General features: G+C 41.1%; 3 protein-coding genes across 3 annotated transcripts in view; 2 read left to right on the plus strand and 1 right to left on the minus strand.

Annotated features, from left to right (window-relative positions):
- oxct1a (3-oxoacid CoA transferase 1a) overlaps window positions 1–8585 on the minus strand; it is a 29663-nt gene extending 21078 nt beyond the window's left edge. Inside the window, exons 1-7 of the mRNA XM_029160737.3 lie at window positions 8355–8585; window positions 7424–7532; window positions 6771–6861; window positions 4271–4406; window positions 3785–3934; window positions 3358–3464; window positions 2862–2922 (exon numbers count right to left, since the gene is read on the minus strand). Of these exons, the coding sequence (XP_029016570.1) occupies window positions 2862–2922; window positions 3358–3464; window positions 3785–3934; window positions 4271–4406; window positions 6771–6861; window positions 7424–7532; window positions 8355–8459 (759 nt within the window). The 5' untranslated portion in view covers window positions 8460–8585. The remainder of the gene's footprint in view (window positions 1–2861; window positions 2923–3357; window positions 3465–3784; window positions 3935–4270; window positions 4407–6770; window positions 6862–7423; window positions 7533–8354) is intronic.
- A 255-nt stretch (window positions 8586–8840) lies between these two features.
- rimoc1 (rab7a interacting mon1-ccz1 complex subunit 1) lies at window positions 8841–12655 on the plus strand. The gene is made up of 6 exons (XM_029160740.2): window positions 8841–9011; window positions 9579–9688; window positions 10260–10406; window positions 11027–11158; window positions 11420–11534; window positions 11624–12655. The coding sequence occupies exons 1-6, from the start codon at window positions 8918–8920 to the stop codon at window positions 11857–11859; spliced, it is 834 nt and encodes a 277-aa protein (XP_029016573.1). The 5' UTR covers window positions 8841–8917; the 3' UTR covers window positions 11860–12655.
- Window positions 12656–12708: 53 nt separating this feature from the next.
- fbxo4 (F-box protein 4) lies at window positions 12709–15526 on the plus strand. Its single transcript, XM_029160739.3, has 7 exons — window positions 12709–12959; window positions 13294–13568; window positions 13708–13928; window positions 14153–14228; window positions 14299–14471; window positions 14563–14789; window positions 14892–15526. The coding sequence occupies exons 1-7, from the start codon at window positions 12816–12818 to the stop codon at window positions 14982–14984; spliced, it is 1209 nt and encodes a 402-aa protein (XP_029016572.1). The 5' UTR covers window positions 12709–12815; the 3' UTR covers window positions 14985–15526.
- The last annotated feature ends 3312 nt before the right edge of the window (window positions 15527–18838 follow it).

Genomic DNA, 18838 nt, shown 5'->3' on the forward strand with positions numbered 1-18838 from the left:
TACATTCATACACCTCTATCATCCCTTTAGGGATTTAATTAATTACAACACATATTCACTGAGCCCGAGGTAAAGGAGCCGCACAAAATTCAAATTCTAAGAGGCACTTTGATGACTGACAGTTAAAATATAATGTGAATCTTAGCCTGCAGAGGAGTCATGTCAGTCTTAAGAAGGACAGTGCTGGTTTATTTTATTCAAGGGGCTAATGGAAACCTGCATTTTCCACGTTGACAGTAGGATTTTTGGATATTAACATTAACATTACTACACTCAAGTGTATGAGTGAGTTCAGTAAAAACTAAGAAGGACCTTTAACTGAATAAATATATAAGATATAACTTTAAAATTAGCCTCGTAGTTGTCACTGCCCTTTCACTGAAACTGAGACATGCGTCAATTTTATTCTATCCATTTTTTTCTGCCATCGCAATGACATTTTGTGCCCTTTGATAACAATTAATTGCTGAAGCCTGGAACAGCCTGAGCATGTGTGGCTGCGTGTTAGCTATAGAGACTGAAATCTGGTCAAGCAGAGACACAGCTCATTGTCCAACATGAGCTGAAAGTTAAATAAAAGGCTGTAAAATCCCCCGACCATGTCCATCGGTTGCTTCTCTACTATAACCAGCACGGTCAGACAGAAGAGTCAATACCCACAGCTTATCAGCCAGATTTATGACTGAACATGCACTAAATCCACAAGACAAATTTATTTTCTGCAGACAGTAATTGCCTCAGTATCAGCGATAAAAGGTTCTTAATGGGTGCTACAATACGGGGCTATCACTTTATTGTCGCCAATAAGTATACTTGTCACAGATAGTGTACATATGTTACCTGCCATTAAATAGACACCAGATAGAACCTGACAAACCACTAAAGCGAAAGATACCAAGTACAGTTCTAATACACAATATCAATGTCGCATTAGTCTTAACAGACATTTATTTGATAATAATCTTTTTTAGTGGATATTGGAAGCCATGCTGGTTAATTATTTTGTTTATTTTATTTGCAGAAACCTACTGACATCCACAAATCCAGTTTGCTACAATTTGCCAAACTGCCGCACAATGAGCAATGCAATGAGTGTCCCACTGGATGGAAGCATTTAGCTGATGCAGATGACAACGGTTTGAAAGGACCATTTGTTAACAGAACATGACACGGAAAAGAGGGGGAATGCAGAAAGATTAGAGGCCAGGCTGAAAGTGACAGTTTGACATCGTCTGGCTTTAGCGACGAAAGGCAACATCTCGTTAAATTTAAACTGGAAAGTTAAGACCTAAATCAGAGCTTTCCTCCTGTAAAAATAACAATTTTATCAGGCGGCAGAACGGGTACATTTATGTGATTATGGTCATAAATAGGCCATTCATGAAACATTTAGGCTACACTTCCTGTGTCCTTGTTTGATAAATTAATTATTTTTGAAAGTGAGGTGTGTCCTGAAAGCTTCAGATGTTGGGGTTTTAAATCTTGCCTTTAAAAGAATCATGACGTTCCTTCTTTTTTTTTTGACGTCACTAGAAACGCTGCTAGAACCATTTTCAACATGCATATGAGAAAACGCTGCAAACCCCTTACTGATAAAGCAAATACAGCGTCGCCCTCTAACACTTTAAACAAAGCTTTCTAAGAAGACTGAGAAGATGACTCTGGGCGCTCAAGTGCTGAAGCAGACAGTCAAGTATTAAATCCAACCAATTATGGTTGCATCTGCTAATGCAGCTCTCTAGAAAGCGCTGCATTATAATTCATGTCACTGCCGTCTATACTGCTGCTTCTGTAGATGTTGCACAGGCGCATTTCTCAGTGGCGGCACTGCTGTCAGAGAACTGTCTCATTATCCTCGCAGAAGAAAACTGGGTGACTTCTTTCATACCATGACAATGATTCTCTGTAATTCACTGATATCCATCACTGGCGTGATGGTTGTTGTTGCCGCACAGGAATGGGGCTAAATAGATGAATTTAGTGGTTCTTTACGGGCAGAATACAATTTCCTTCAAAGTCATTAATTTCTGTTCCCAATGCTATAAACCAAATTTACAGATGAATCGATCCTCAAGTCTCCAAAACAGCTCTGGACTGAGAAAATTTACTCTCCTCATTTGGTCTCAGACATTTCTAATCAGAAGCAGACTAAATCTCGCGTCCAGTCAGCGCAGAATAATTGAAAATGTGCTTTGTGCAACTCAGATTTATGAGAGAACCTTTGCTACCAATTTATTTCCAGAGAGCGCCTGTGTTTTATGGTGGTCGCACACGCGCCATTTCTCTCCCTGCTGTTCTCTGAATCAAACGATGTCTATATGGGAGGTGTGAAGCCATTTGTGTGTTGGAGAGGTGCAGAGTGAGACGAGGATGTGCGCGCACACACGAGAGAGAGAGATGAGCGATCACATTTCCAGACTGTCAAACGCCAGACAGGTTGGTAACCAGACAGATACAATGAAAGGACGTATGACACAAGCAGCCCAGAAATGACAGGACGTGGCCGGCCCAGTTCCAGCCTTAGACAGACCTTAAGATAGTAGAACTTGGCTTCGATTAACAGTTTATTGGAGATCTAGAAGTTAATTCAGAGAAATGTAAACTATTGCCCATTGAAGTTGATCATTTGTGCCTATTATGTGGCCTCAAATGTATAAGAATATATGTATAATATGTGCTATATCCTCTTCTTCTTTCGCACTATCCTTTGAGGTCATTAACTGTCATCTTTTGTTTAGTATCTTTTTACAAGTACCGTGGAGGCTAAAGCATCTAAACCCACAGTAAATTAAAGTCTATAGTATGCATGAAAGGAATGGTGATACATATGTATGAAGAAGCGCGTGACTGTACTGTCATACCTCCACTATGGTGGTTTTGGCAGCTTTGCACATGGGCTGATTGAAGTTTCTGGCTGTTTTCCTGGCAGAGAGAAAGAAAAATAAATATTAAAATCAAGCAAACGTGGCAAGTTAACTCAAAACCCATCAGGAAGATATTTCAGACATCAGATATTTCGTATGGACTTCAGGCAGTTGTTTCCTGGAGAACACTGCCCTCTTGTGGAGAAACTAGTTTCCTGCTTTCTCACATCCGGCAACATGCTGACTGTTGCATAAACACAACCAAGGTGGTTCTGACAAGTGAAATAGAGGAGGAATTCAAGTCAAACTAGGGTGTGTGAGAATTACATATATAAGAAATGCATTATGTGAGACAGGGGTCAGGTTAATCACAGACTCCTAATTGCCCCTGGGTGTGGGTGAGTGTTAGTGTGTTTCTCTCTCTCTGTGGGACCCTGTCATGGGCTGCTCACCTCTCACCCAAATAACATCTGGGATACATTTTATCACTTACCTGAAAACTATATTTCCAGCCTTGTCGGCTTTCCATGCTTTGATCAGGGCAAAGTCTCCAGTGATGGCCTTTTCCATGATGTAATGCCTGCCATTGAATTCTTTCACCTGTTGAAAGCGTGAGATATTGACCAGAAACCAGGACGTGTATCCTGTTTAAAAGCATTTTCAGAGTTGCCCAAAAAAACCTGAATCCGGATCTGTATAGTCCCTAACATTACATCTGCTTCAAAACAGTGACCTTATGTCTGCTACAAATCGACAGATTAACATGTCAACATGTTCACATGGTTTTGCGTTGCGGTCTCGCCATGAACTCACCTTTACTGTATCACATCAATGTTTAATAATGGCAAGGAATCTGGGAAAATATGTGCAGCCATAGCAAGAAAAAAAAATCATTCAGTAAGTGAGGCCATTCGTCTCACCTCTCTCTCCTCACTAGCGATGGCAATACTGCCATCTTTGTTATACTTGATGGGAGAGCCGCCCTCTTGGATCAGGGTGCCATAACCAGTGGCTGTAAAGAAAGCTGGAATCCCAGCACCCCCAGCCCTGACCCTCTCTGCAAGGGTACCCTAAAAGGGGAAAGGTGAAAGATTAAATGGTGAGTGCATCAGAAAATGATTTGTTAACAACAGAAAGGCAAATTATGCAAATTTGCTGAGGGTTGAGGAGCTGGAATCAACTTTTGCACTGTCTATACTTCATAGGTCCTCAATATCAACTTGTTTTCCTTGGTTACATATCAATCCCACTGCCTTATTGTCTTACCTGCCACTGTGCTGCTGTAACAAACAAATTTCCCCCTCGTTAATAACAGTGTTATTGCAACCAATTATCTTATTTGCTACCTTTGATGAATTGTGCGTGAATTTGTGTAGCATCTAAACATTTTCTGTTTTCTGACCAACCTGTGGTGTTAGCTCCACCTCCAGCTCTCCTGCCAAGTACTGTCGCTCGAACTCTGCATTCTCTCCAACATACGAGGAGATCATCCTTTTGATCTGCTTAGTCCTGAGCAGCAGACCCAGGCCAAAGTTATCCACTCTGACGAAAACATACATGCAGTATTAATGATTTTTAGATTATTTATTACACTGAAAAAACATTTCAAACACCATAGACGTTTCTAATTAGTTATCCATAGTTTAGACATTCATCACCAACCTTCCCAAGATTAACACCTATAATGTGCTTTGCAGGCTCAGCTCTTTGTCAGTGCACGCTTTACAGCATCAAGCACGGCTCAAATTACCATAAATCCCTAGAGACATCATTCAACATTGTTACTGGGACAAACTAGAGAGAGCTCATTTGGTTGATTTTAAAGATGAGCAAAGCACGATTTAACAGCAAACTAGCCACATCTGCAGTGAAACTCGTGTGGCCCAATACAGGTGAAGTGAAGTCTCTCTCTTTGAAAAGTGGGTGCGCTGAAGAGAAGAACTAAAAAAAAAATATATCGAAAAGCAAGAACCACAAGATGTCATGAGAGGAATGATCAAGCAAGAAAAACCTGTTTTTAGAGGCAGAGCCGACCACTGCTTTCAAACTTCCAGCGACAAATGAACATGTCTGTGTAAGTTATTCTGTTACTAGGGTTGTAAAACGCTTTCAGTATACAGTGAGTCTAGGTGAGGACTACTGTGTGTTGAGTCAGCCATTAACTGAAGATGGCAGGCTTCAGAAAACCTTCTACAACACATAAATCTCTTAAACAGGGCTTTGTGTTCCACTGTGCAACAATATTTGGTTACAACCAACAATTTGCTGCTATAGATAAGAGCCAGGAGGAAAGCTGAACTTTGCTAGCCAAAAAAAACAGAGCTCTTCCTCATCTGTGTATCCTAAGAGGAGGATGGTTAGGAAATACTGCTTTGTTGTCTAACCTCAGGTCAGCTGACAAGATATCTTAACCGCACGCAGTCACAATACCAGATACAGATGACTGCGATAAGCCTGTTTCTCATATTCACACGTGTTAGTTCTTAAAAGAGAATTTTTAAAAGGTTTCTCATCAAGTAGGTTTAAACAGTGATCTTTAAAACACAAGTCACTGCTTTTATCCAGAATCTGACTATGCATCATTTCTTAAGTCGCTTATCATAGTATAAACATAAAGATGCATGGGATGATAACTCAGGCATAGCTCAATAATCTCCTCTGGAGTCTATCTGAATCTATCATCGTCTACCAAGTAAAACAGCAGCAATCCATTCAAGAAGAAGCGAGCAGAGGAGTTTTCTGCTTTGGGAAATTCCATTCTAAAATTAAGTGTTACATAACTTGTCGTCATTGTAACCACTTGCAAGTAGTTAGAACCCTCTCAAAAATGTATTTTGACATCTGAAGGAGCAAAGATTGTTCAGTTGGACAACGTGGTTTGAGCAAACATTTTAGGCAATGCTTCACAAACCAATGCCTAAAGTCCAGTGAACTTCTGAGAAGTTCAAACTAACACTGCATAGGTCAGTGTGGTCAGAGCAACGACTAACACAGACAATGTAATCAAACAGAGGCACAGACTGAAAGTCTATGCCAGTTTGAACGTACTATTACACACATGTGGTGCAGAAACAGATGTTTAGGGTCAACCTTGGTAGAAAAAAAAAAGGTATTCATACACTTACACATCCTTGCAAAGAGGCTGATAAAGCTCTGCAAAAGGTTAATATGATCAAATAATTAGATTTTTGAATCAAAGTGAAAGCTATAAACTATGTTTCCGCTGGTAGCGATCATTTGAATTGGTCAAATATATTCATTTTGTAACAGTAATTACTTTGTCTCTAGTTTAATATGCTATGACTCAAAGTATGAAATGAAAGACAGAATACATAATAAAGGGCATTTAGGTCAGCAGCACCTGACTGCCATGTGCCTGCACAGAAAACTCTGAAAGTATTTTTAGCAACTAACCGGCTTCCAGCGAAGACACACATCAAATAAAATATCACCTGACTACTGAAACGCACCTTTTAACTGGGCCCCTTACTGCGATAACTCATCAAAAGCTAACTCCTAAACTCCACGTCAACACTGCCTGTTTGAACATACATCAATAAGGCCAATAATACGTCTTCAACAGGAGTTAAGAACTCGTCAGTAACAGGATAAGGTCCCAGACTTGACTCAATGAAGAATCCAAACACAGATAAAGGATCCTCTCAACTTTGCCAGACTTGCAGCCACTTGCATGGTTGCCTTTCATTCACTGAATCCCCTGCTCTCAGTTTTCCAGCAGGACTTTCACGGTTACACACGAGAATGCAGTTCAGTTGGTTTTGAATGACTTATAGAATCAAAGTGTGTGCCGCACAAATAGAAAGAAAAAATTAAGTTCTTGTAATAATGCTGACTTTTATGAAAAGGTTTAATGAACACGATTAACATGTATCCACACACACATACCCTGCATTGTTGCTGACTGCAGTCAGGCCTTTAACGCCAGTCTTCAGCAAACTGTTTATAAGATTCTCTGGGATTCCACACAATCCAAAACCTGTGAAAAAATTAAAACAACAAACAGTAGTCACAAATATTAAAGTAACCAATGAATCATTATGATAACATTCCAGAACTGTCATTATTTAGGGGAAAACTTTGACCTAGTAGAATATGTAAATTGAAGATTTGTACAGAAGGAAAACAGATGATCTCACTAATCTATACAAACTACACAAGAAAACCAAAGTCCACTAACACAGATACTGGGATTGAGCTTGTTTCTTTCCCCAATATTATCGCTCTTTGTCTGATTTCCCTTCTGCACACAGACATGCACACAGACAAGCGCACTCACATGCACACACACAGGGCAGTGAAAGGAAGTCTGAACTTAAATAAGAGCTGTGTATGCTCTGTGTGCGGATGTTAATCGAGGAACAAGTCAAACTGCGTTCAAGCTCTCTCAGCTATTAAGTGGCCATTTCACACAGACTGTTGAATATTCACCTCTTATACGTTAACAAAACTAGCATTCAGTAAAAACAATAAACTGTGCCAAAGCCATCACAGACTGGTGTGTGTATGTAGCCATCCTAGAAGCATCAATGGCGTCTTACCTCCCACCAGAATTGTAGCTCCGTGAGGGATATCTTTTACTGCCTCTGTAGCATCGGAGTAGAATTTAGAATTTCTCTCGCTGGAGGTAGAAAAGCAACAGCTGCTGGTCTGCAAAAAGCAAAGCATGTGTCAGACTGTACAAAAACTCTTAATTCATTTCTCTAAAAAGACCAGCAACAGTAACTCACTGCAGGGGAAGCTTTGGAAGCTTTAGAATGCAAAGTGTTGCTGGGTAGAAATATGAATGAGCAAATGAGCAAAGGCATCTAATACATTTAAACAGTTTAAAGGCAGTTTATTCAGCAGGAGGAGGAAAAGGAACTGTAAGCAAAATGGCAAATCCTTGAACAATAGAAGTGGCACATTGGGGTCAACTAAACATGCTAAACACACAGAACTTTTCCTAGTATATCATATATCACAATGACGTCTCAAATCATGCTGTGTGATATTTATAGACACAAGCCTGTGTTCCAACAAATGGAAATATTGTAAAGTATGCAGGTAGTGCTGGGTTGTGCCAGCACTTGGACACCTGATGCCTTCTCCTACAGGCATGGCATACATTGACACAGGATGCAAAAAAATAATTATGTCGAGCTGCAGCTTATTCTTACTTATATACATTTATTACTGAGCGCCGTTGACACATTAACAGCGCGCTTTACAAGCAAATTTGGTTAACAAATATAACAATATAAGAAATCCCCGCCAATTCAGTGCACGAGTAAAAGATACAAAGTTAACGACAAACTGAAATAAACAATAATAATAAAATTTGGAAATTATTGTACTTTATGATCAATTGTTGGACGACAAAAAGAAATAGACAGCGTTATTATCAGACCTTTTATTATCAGCCGAGCTACTAGCAGCGACCTTGGTTAAACATAGCATTTTTACAAATTTCGGTCCACGTTGAACACCGACCTTACTCAGTTGCAGCTTGGCGACGTAAAATTTGCTTCTGCGTGGACGTGAGAGGTGTCTGGCGAGCAGATTCTCCGCGGTGCACAAAGCTATGAGGGCCGCCATGTTTCGGTGCTTCACGCTGAGCTAGAGATGAGCCGCGGAGCAGAGTGAAAGCTCCAGCTGGAGGGCGACAGATGATGCAGGCTACGGACGCTGCTAGCTGAGACGGAGGCGTCGGCGCCACGGTGACATTGGCTGATGACGCGGGGGGCGGGGCTAGCACGCGGATAAACATGGAGGCTCGGCCGAGTTCATTTAAATTTAACTACCTCGCCGCCATTATGCTGCAAGAAACGGCACATCGTGGGCAATTTATCGTTAGCATTATGTTTTACAATTGTATCATTACGAGCACAATGTTTATAATAATAATAATGTTTATGTTTGTGCTTTCGCGTCTGACCCATCGATAATGTGACAGTTTGTTTCCAGATAGGGCGCGCGCGCGCACACGGATTCACCGCTGCCTGGAAACAGAGCACGTGAGTAATCCCTGAATCACGTGACCAATAGTTTTAGTCATGGCCGACGACTACAGGCGACAAGGCTTTGACTTGGAAAGAAGAATATTTGAGTTAGACGTCAAGTGTTCTAGTCTCAGAACGGAGAAACAAGGTATCGAGTAGATGTTGTTACTCATTTAGCCAGTTCCTGTTATTTTCACTTTGTCTTCGTGGCTAACATTCTTCTTCTGTTTATTAGCCAATAGCTAGCAATCTAGCTAACGTTTCTGGTATAGCTTCCAACCATAACAACAGCTGTTGTTTGATGAAACGTTGCATGTTGACAAGTGAAAAATGGGCTAAACTTAAAGCTAACAGCACTAGAAATGTTACCTTTATTACTTTCTAGTAACATTTATTCACTGACTGGTGACTTGATTTAAGCACAAGTGTCAGAGTTACCGGCTAACGTTAGCTAGCTAATATGCACAGGCGAAAACGCTTTGAGTAGCGCCGGTGCAAACTAAAACAAATTTTAGATTTGCATCAAGGCTGCGTTGCCAAATATTTTATGTGCAGTACTTGTAATAATTGTTGGGTGTTGTCGCTTAGTTATCTTTCCTTTTGAGTTTACTGCATTCAGTACTGTCAGTTTGTTTACCGAAGCATCGTGTGTTCTCTGAAATGTTTAACGCCTGAGAGTATTTTGTATTTCTGGTGACATGTGTTTTCTCCGTAGATGATGACTATTTACAGAATGCGTCTGCCATACTAGACAAGTTGAAAAGCTACTACAGACAAGGAGGGGAAAGTAGCAATCTCTCCAAACTGCTTCAGGATTACACACAGGTACTTTATCACATCTGTCTTCACGAAACGTCTACCGCTGCAAATATTAATAATTATTTTCAAGAGTAGTAGTTGAATACTTTTCATAGATAACGCCATTCTTCTAAGACATGTGCAAATTTAGACACAAAGATAATTATACGAGAAGCAGATTGGGAGAGTATGTGACAGGTTTATTGATTCCAGATGTGACAAACTATCCTTGATCATGGTTTGCTTTTGTAAAAACTTTTTTTTTCCATTTTATATACTTTTTGTGAAAGTTGTTTTAATTTATTAATGTGAAAATGTCTGCTTAAACTGTAAAATAACTTAATTATTTGAAGCCTTTGGGGGTCACTTGAATATCTAATTCAAATGTTTGCTGGTGTCAGTGTTTAATTGATATTTGTTAACTAGTGTGATAAAGGTGATCTAAACACACAATAAGAAGGTTTAGTAAGCTGAACTTAACTTTTTATTTGATTTAAATATCATTGTTATCATTTCAACTCCTAATTTGCTCTAATCATCAAAATGAAAGTTTTGAATGCTCAGTGTTGGAATGTATTTGTTTTTTTTCATACTTTAGGTGATTCTAGACATTACATTTTATGAAGAGAATAAATTGGTGGATCAAGAGTTCCCTGAAGACTCTTCCCCATTTAAAATCCAGCAGCTGCTGCAAGACTTGACTGAGCCAGAGGTTCTGGCAGGGAGGCTCGCACCTGCACAAGAGGTATTTATGTGTCTCGCACACAGTTTGCAGTCAGTGTTTCAGTAAAGTACTGAAATTGTAAGCAGCCTTTCAGGTTCATGCAATAACCTTGCCATTTTTCTCTCAAATGTGGTGTTTAAGAGGTATTGAGGTACACTTGGGATAATGAGCTGCTTCTTTGTTCCTCATATTTATGCCTTCTGTCATTCTGGTACATGTTAATTTCAGGTTTCATTAGTGCAAAGAATATTATTTTAGAGCTGAAAAGGTTTTTTTGTTTTTCATGGCTTTTTTGTTAAGACTTAAGAGTAATCTCTGTGTTTTAGAGCATTTGTATTTTCATTTATGAGACTAACTTGTTGTTGTAGACCTCGACAGTGATGCACCCCAAGAGTGTTTTTGCATTAACCAGATGATGGCCTCCTAAGCTTGCATTATGTTGTCTTCTAGTGAAAAGCTATGAAATGTAGCACTTGAAAGCACCTCCAGGCTTTCTATCTGCTTGAATAATCTTGGCGTAACGGGCCACAACTGTCCAACTATGATGTTCCAAATTTACTGTGGTGGTGAACACAATACTTTCAATATTTGGTGTCACGTAAAAACTCAATCATGTGACTTTGTATCTTTGTTTATAATAGGTGCAGTCTGTGTTGGGCCTAGAGCTGTTAGAATGTCTCTATTGGAGACGTGGCGCTCTGCTGTACATGTATTGTCACACCCTTCATCAGCGGAAACAGTGGATCAAGAAAAACAAGGACACATTCCTTAAGGTAACTCACAATATAACCGTTTCTTTATGAACAGAAATGTGGACTTGGTTTTGCTTTCTCGAGAGTTCTTGAGAAAGCAAAACTAGTAAATATTTGGCAGGTTTTCTTGAAAGTGATTAATGAGTTGCCAAAAGTTGTATGAGTTGTTTTTTTCTTTTACACTGAAGAAGGGGCTGTAGATATGCATGTATAGGTAATGATATAGAAAAGTGGTGCCAATATTAAACCTAATGCCAAACTAACTCTGGTATTTTAATTCAGTGTATTCAGGAAGGTGTCCGTTATCTGATGAGGATGCTGCAGGTGAGAAACTCTGTGAAACTCAACGATGGAGTTGTGTTCCATGACACTGCTACGGCAAGCTTCCTATCTGAAGGTTAATACTTCACCTGATATCTGTCAATGACAAACAGTTCCACTGCTTTGCATTTCATTATAGTCACTTTCTGTTTATATTTTGGCCAGGCATCTTTTCAGACACACACCTGCTGACAATGATGTATATTGGGGAAATGTGTTTCTGGGCAGTCAAGTATGAGGACTGCAGTGCTGAGAGTATGGATCGCAAAGAAGATCGCCTTCAGTTTCGGGACATTGGTACCCAGATCCTCAACAAATATGTGCTTGCTTGTGAGGGCCCTTTACAGGGCCAGGGATGGAACACTGAGAATGCCAAGGAAATTCTTAGTATTTTACAGTGAACCAATTTGCTCCTGTGTTGAAGTTGCCCTCAGGCACAGATCAAAGTTCAGTATTCAGTATGTGTGTCAAGCCTAAATAAAAACAGAACCCATTGGGTGGGGTGCATTGTTATAGAAGGAATATAGGGTAGACACAAGGTTAACATCAAGAGAAGATACTTTCGATCACTGTCTACAGGCAGCCTCATCCCATGCCAAACGATGCAGGCCAAAGCAGGTAAAGGAAAGGTTAGAGGTTGTAAGATTGGTGGTGTAAAGCTGGCAGGGATTGCACAGGAGTCTAAGTTTCCTTTTTCCCTTCCTGTACTGCTAAAAAAAGCAGTTCAGCAGTTGTCACTCTCATTCCAGACTGTTGACTGGCGAACTTGATTTGCTCTAAGAATGTGTTATAATAACCTTAATATAAAACATTAATATTTTGAGATTTTTTTATTGTTACAAATTTAAAGATAATCCAGCTGTAAGAGAGACATTGCATAGTAACAGTTTATTTATTGTTTTGTTGACATTCATGCTTTTAATATATTATTACATATACATTAAAGATGTATGTGTAAAGGATATTCAGAGAAAGAAAGGTGTTTGACAATGATGTATTCATGACCGTTGAATTCTGTTCACATTTGTTGATATCAGCTGTGTAATGCACACTTGTATTCTCATCTATTGCAAAGTCCATTTTTTTCTGCCACTTGAACTTTGATAGTATAACTATTAATATAATTTAAGTGTTGTTTGGACAAATCATTTTTTTTATGTCCTCATTGACAATAAATGCGCGTTTTAAGAAAAGAAAGTTGTTTCATTACCTACATCTACTTTTTACTAGAGTTAGTGACCTCATTACCCACAATACACCACTGCCGCCAACAACCAGGAAGTGAAGAATTGTCTACACCTTCCCAGCCTGACTCCATAGTAATGTTTTTGAGTAGGTCTCACACAAGTTAGGAGACATGGCAGGAAAGAACCAGGAGCTCAACGAATCCCTCGTCATCCGCAGCCTCAGGCGGTTTAGAGACAGATATTTTCGAACTAGTGAAGCTGTCGAGAATCGCTTGACACCTGACGACACTTCTGGACTTCTGGACAGTTCACCTGTAAGATAAGTTCGAGTTATTGGGCACATTTGTATTCGCACATCCACATAATTTGACGCATTTAATTAGTCATGTAATTAACGTTTTAATTTTATCACACAAAACTGCCCTGACACTTAACAAAAACCACCCAGTATATTGTGATGTACTTTTACAAACAACCGCTTAAAATAATGAAATTATTTATATTTTTTATTTTTTGGGCTGTGACTGGGCTTCCTAATAGCTCTTTTATCAGTGACTGAAGTTTCATAAGTAGTGGTAATTAAACTGAGTCATTGTGTGAATCACGCAGAACCAGTTAGGAGTCACTTACATGTCTTCCCTCCTGAAGGTGGATGTACAGTTCCTGATCATGACCTTTCTCTCGCCGGCTGATCTCTGCCGCCTTGGAGCCACCAGTCGGTACTGGAGGGCCATGGTTAGAGATCCCTTACTGTGGAGATATTTCCTTCTCAGAGACATGCCCCACTGGCCGTCTATTGACCACGTCTCCATGCCCCAACTGGAGTGGCTGGAGGCACCCCTGATCAGTGAAGAGAGGAGCCTGGATGATAGGCAAGAGGGGGAAAACAAAGAACCAGAGCCCAAATTCGATTATATGTCAGAGTGGGTATCTTTTTCTGTTTCTTGTATCAGTGTTGGGCAAGAATTGTTAGATTGGACTTGAATCGAATGCAATTCCATGTTTGTCTTGTGCAAAACTGGCGAGTAAAAATGATTCTGATTCTGATCGTTATCTCAACAGATACCTGAAGGGCTGCCCATCCTGCAGGCAACACTGGCTTCCCTCACGGCCAGCGTATGAGGTGGTGACTTCATTTCTTCAGTCTCTTGTACTCTCATCTGAGCCGCGTTATGCCATGTTTGGACCAGGCATGGAGCACTTGGATGTTTCTCTAGTCACAAGGCTCATGTATGCACCTGACGTGCTTCCTGTGTCTGGAACTCCACACAGACAAATAAACAGTAAGCTAACATTAAGACTAAGTGATTATTAAACTGCTCTCATTCTTTCTCATTATTAGTAATACATTAGCTTTTCTTAGCATAATGGTTAAGTGGTAAAAAACACTCTATTATCGCCCTGTTGTTGGTTTGATTTCACACCATTAGGTGGCAGTGTTTGTCCAAATTTGTTTTTCACATCTAATAAAGTCTAATAACCACAACTAATACCAGCTTTCCTCTAGGTATTGGCTCAGGAATTAGTTACATCTTTAATAATCAACACAAATTTAATATCCTGACCCTTTACTCAACCAATAGGTAAGTTATCATGCTGTCTTTTTGTTCATGTTATTTATATTGTTTTACAGTCTTTAAACTTTGTCTGTAGGGCAGAGAGGGAAAGAGCCAGAGAGGAGCCACAGAGTGTCAGCAATAAGCTCTTTACCTTTGGAGGAACAGATGACTCCGGCCGTCCAATCTATAACCCCACTCCTCAAGTCCAGGAAGTATGCCAGGTGGTGAATGGTTTCATCTACGTAGCTAATGCAGAGCCTGGGAGAGGTGAGATTGTTTAAAGTTCCTGCTCCCCTGCTGCTACTACTTCTTCTGCATCACATCACTCATGCTGGTTGTTGAAAACATGTGTTAATAGGTGGGGGAGAGTCTGAGGTGGCTCATATTCAGGCCTTGCTGAGCTCCACTGCAGCTTCCAAATCCAAGCCCTTGCTGGTTCTATCGTGCATCTCCAGAGAAGAACCAGAAGCAATTAGGACCACAAGCCAAGAAAATAGTGCAGAAAGAAACCGGGCCAGAAGTCGAACCCCTTGTGTTGACATGGCAAAGCAGCTCGGCCTGCCCCAGTTGTCTAATCCCTGGATGGTAAATGGTTGATATTCAGTCAGCTGCAAAGCATCCACAGCATAAAACCACTTACAGTATGAAGATTTTTATTATGTGTTTGTGCTTCTCTTACAAAATCAGGTACAGGATACAGTGGCAGAATCCCTCTCAGGTCTTCTAGATGGCATTTCCTGGTTGCTGAGATGTTCTGGAGTCAAACTCTATGGTAGCTAGTTGTGTGACTCTTGCTGCAACCAGATGAAGTAAAACCCCAGACCTCACGTCTGTGTCATTTAGACGCTGAGGCGCACTACGACACTTCCCAAATAATGTTTACCACATGTGTCCTCAACCCTCGCCATGAGATTGGAACACTGCCCTTTAACTGTAATGACTGGATGTGCAGCAAAGGCCATTTGCTGTTAACGATGCTTCATCTGACCATCAGAGGTGTTCACAGTGACCACATGAACTGGATGAGCATCTAGTTCTACAAAGAAGGTTAGATGCAGATCAGAAGATGATTTTTCGGACCTGACATTTTGATTGTGGCCATCACACTGTCAGAATGTAAAAAAGTCATCAACGAATCATCAACGGGTGAATGTTAAAGAAGTCTGGTATAAATGTAATGCAACTCCAGGAATATATGTGGTTTATGAAATTGAGAAGCTGGAATCAATGTTGAATACTTTTGTGTAATAGTTTTGAATGCATTCTACATATTTTTGCTACTTCTTTGCTCAATAACTCAATAAATTTAAGTAATTAAATAATTGCAAGGACTAAACTATGCTACCTTTTGTTGTTGTGCACACATTCTGAAGCCTGTTTGCAGTGGAAGATATTTCCTTTCCCCTCAGTTAACTTGTACACCACACTCCTACCCTGTGGTTCCTTTCCTCTGAGGTCAGCCCTGGCATGTGAAGTTGAGTCCACATCAGTATGTCGGTAAACACTGAAGAATGCCCCAACAGGGGGAGCTGCTATTATGTGCGTGAGACAGACTTATCAGAAGTTCAGCTTTCAAAGTGCCATCGATCTTATGTTTAAAGTCAAGTAGACTATATTTTAAATGAAACGTCCAATCACAAAGTTTATTGCTCAGAGAAAGACAACACGGTTTACTCAGATCCCTGTGTACAAACAGACGACATTAGGAAGTGAAATTGTCGGACCAAAGATGGGAAATGTGACAAATACAAAGCAGGTGTTCAGGTTTCCACGTCATGACTGGGTTTTTAATGCTTTGTACATAATTTAGAAGAACAAAATTACCCAAAAATCCATGTGTGCTAATGAAAGCCGCACAGGTTGATAATTCACCTTCTGGCGAGCCTCAGAAACACACAGCAGTTCTGCTTAGTCATTTTCACAATGTTCACGTCTACCTTTGAATGTGCTGTTATTTTCAACTTACTGTACCATTGTAATTGTTGCATTTAAATCCTTTAACTGTGTTCAATTCGTGTTTGTCTACCAAGAACCAGCTCTTTCATAGTCGGTGTCCCTGGCGGCAGCGTCCTAATGCCATAATGGCAGAAATAGAGTCATTTTTGCAGCATATAGGCCATGACAAGATAATGTGCTTCACTGCTGCTCTTTTGTTCTAGTCCCCTAGGTAACCACAAATCATCGGCAAAAGTACGTTTCTCCCACCAGTTCTTCCATTAAAAGGTTCCTTAGTCTCAACAATCATTTTCATAGACATACAGATTTAGAAAAAGACCATGATTGGTGCAATTTAGGTGCATTAAGCTGAGCAGAATAGCGGTGAAGCGGAGATTGTTTTTTTTTTCCTCTGCTGAAATTTTAAGACAAATTATAGTGTGTGTGTGTGTGTGTGTGTGTGTGTGTGTGTGTGTGTGTGTGTGTGTGTGTGTGTGTGTGTGTGTGTGTGGTCCTCATCTCACAGGGTGTTTGAGTGAAGTAAATGTATGTACACCGCCTGCACATGGATGTTCATGCTAACACAGAGAGGGGAAGCTGGATCACATCCGGAAGGTCTATAAGCCCAGGTTGCCTGTTTTTAGAGCTTGTGTTGAGGGAGTAGCGTCGCCTAGTCCTTTGCTACTGCTCTGTGATCCCATGCATGAAAATGTGAGGTTACAGCTACAGTACGTGAAAGAATGACTTTGGTGAGCTTAGGTTTAAAGACGATCTACTTACTGGATGTGTGAAAAAGCAAGAAAAACAACAACCCAGAGTGTTAATGAAGTTACAGGCCAGCTGCTGGAAGGAATATGAGCATTTCAAGGTCCGGTCAATAGACAGCAGACTGTGGACACACTGTAAATAATGGTGGGGGAGGTTGTGTGAATGAGCAGCAGACATCCAGCTGCCTCTTGTCCTCCACAGTTAAAGAGGGGCCTCTGGGGTAAGATGTTACAAAGCAGAAACCCCTGTTTACTGACTTAAGGCGTAAATGGAGACGCTGAGCCATCAGTCTCCTGCGATGTGGAGAATGTTTCAGCAGATGCATTTCTCACTTCTTTCTGCCTGATCGGGGAGCGTTTCTTCTGTCCCGTGCATTCCAGCAATGGTCCTATTTATGTTTGTTGACTTCAGGAAGTCAAATATTGAATTGAAAAACCACATTTGTTGGGACAGGCACAGCTTTCCGTTTCAACAGATGCACCGTCAAAAAGCCTTCTTATGCTGTGCTCTGTCCAGATCAGGGCCTAATAGAACCCTATTTTCAGCATTTACAAGAAAAGTGTGCACTTAAAAATACAAAACAAATGCGGACATCCAACCATTTGCTGCTGTGTTAATAATTGGCTGACTCTAACGAATGAACTTAGCCTAAACCTGCTCAAAACAGCTAAATCCAACAAACGCATGATCCGATCCTGCTCCCTCCCGTTCCCTGACTGTTTTTATGTAACTCTCCTCATATTCCTCCGCCCCTCCGTCTTTACCTTTGCCTCGTCTCGCTCTTTCCACTCTCCTCCCGTCATTAGAGTTAAGTCCCTGATTTGTATTCTGCGATAACGGCCTAGATTAAAGCAGGAATCGTAGGAAAAAAACACCTCATTTGCATGATGCATTCACTGATTAGACCGAGCGTCCCTCTTAATTGTGTTGTTTTGCACATGGTGGGGCTCTCACGCTGATACTCGCTGGATCTTACTCATCCCATGACATCTCACCAATTCGCTCCAATTTCCTGCCCTCTCCGCTGCGTGCATCCTGCCTCCCCCTGCAGTCGCGTGTGCGGCAGGTCAGGGACCGCACAACACACGATCGGTGTCCATAGTGTTAACAGAGAATTATGTGTGCCAGACCTTAAGCCATTGTAATGAAGAAGACAGGACCGTGAGTGTGCTGGTCCACCTGCGTACCCCCTGCTGCCTCGTCTCTACTGGTGCAGGAGAGCAGCCACGTCCCGGCTTTCATCCGAATCCAGTTGCTTTGCAAGTATAACTAAACCATATGCAGCTTATTCTGCACCGAGGACTTCCAGTGCTTCCCACAAACACGCAAATGGTTCGCGTAATTACAAGAGCCCCGTTACACAGTCGCTTGGATTCATTCTGTTTATACTATCTCTGCGTGACTCACTAAACCTGCCTGTGAATAGTTTTAATGTTTGCTAAAAAACCACCACGCTGCCTCGCTCCTTCGCTGATCAGCCCAATTGTTGTGTGAATGGAACCACCAGCCCGGGTCCGTCCGCTGTGCGTCACTATAAGCTTCTGTACGCGTCTAATAAGAAGTTGAGACTTTAATGACCAACACAAACATGGTGGGAACAGTTGTGACAGCTGCTTAAGACTTGGCGTCATTCATTTGCACTGAATATGCCTCTAAAGGAGCAGAACCGGACGCCCACCCAGAGCCTGGTTCTGCTGGAGGTGTGTTCTGTTGAAAGGGACGTTTTTTCCTCTCCGCTCTCGTTTCGCGCAGCTCAAGTGGGCTTTGTTTCCTTTTCCACACAGATGTATTTTTGCGCTCTATAAGATCTCAAACCTTGAAATGACTTATGTGAAATCGCGCTCGATAAATAACCTGAATAGCTGAAGGGAAGCGCTCGGGGGCCACGGGTCTCGGGTCCTCCGACGCAGGCACTCTGTGGGCCGGACGCT

This window comes from Betta splendens, chromosome 9, assembly GCF_900634795.4.
Source record: "Betta splendens chromosome 9, fBetSpl5.4, whole genome shotgun sequence".
NCBI classification, from domain to species: domain Eukaryota; kingdom Metazoa; phylum Chordata; class Actinopteri; order Anabantiformes; family Osphronemidae; genus Betta; species Betta splendens.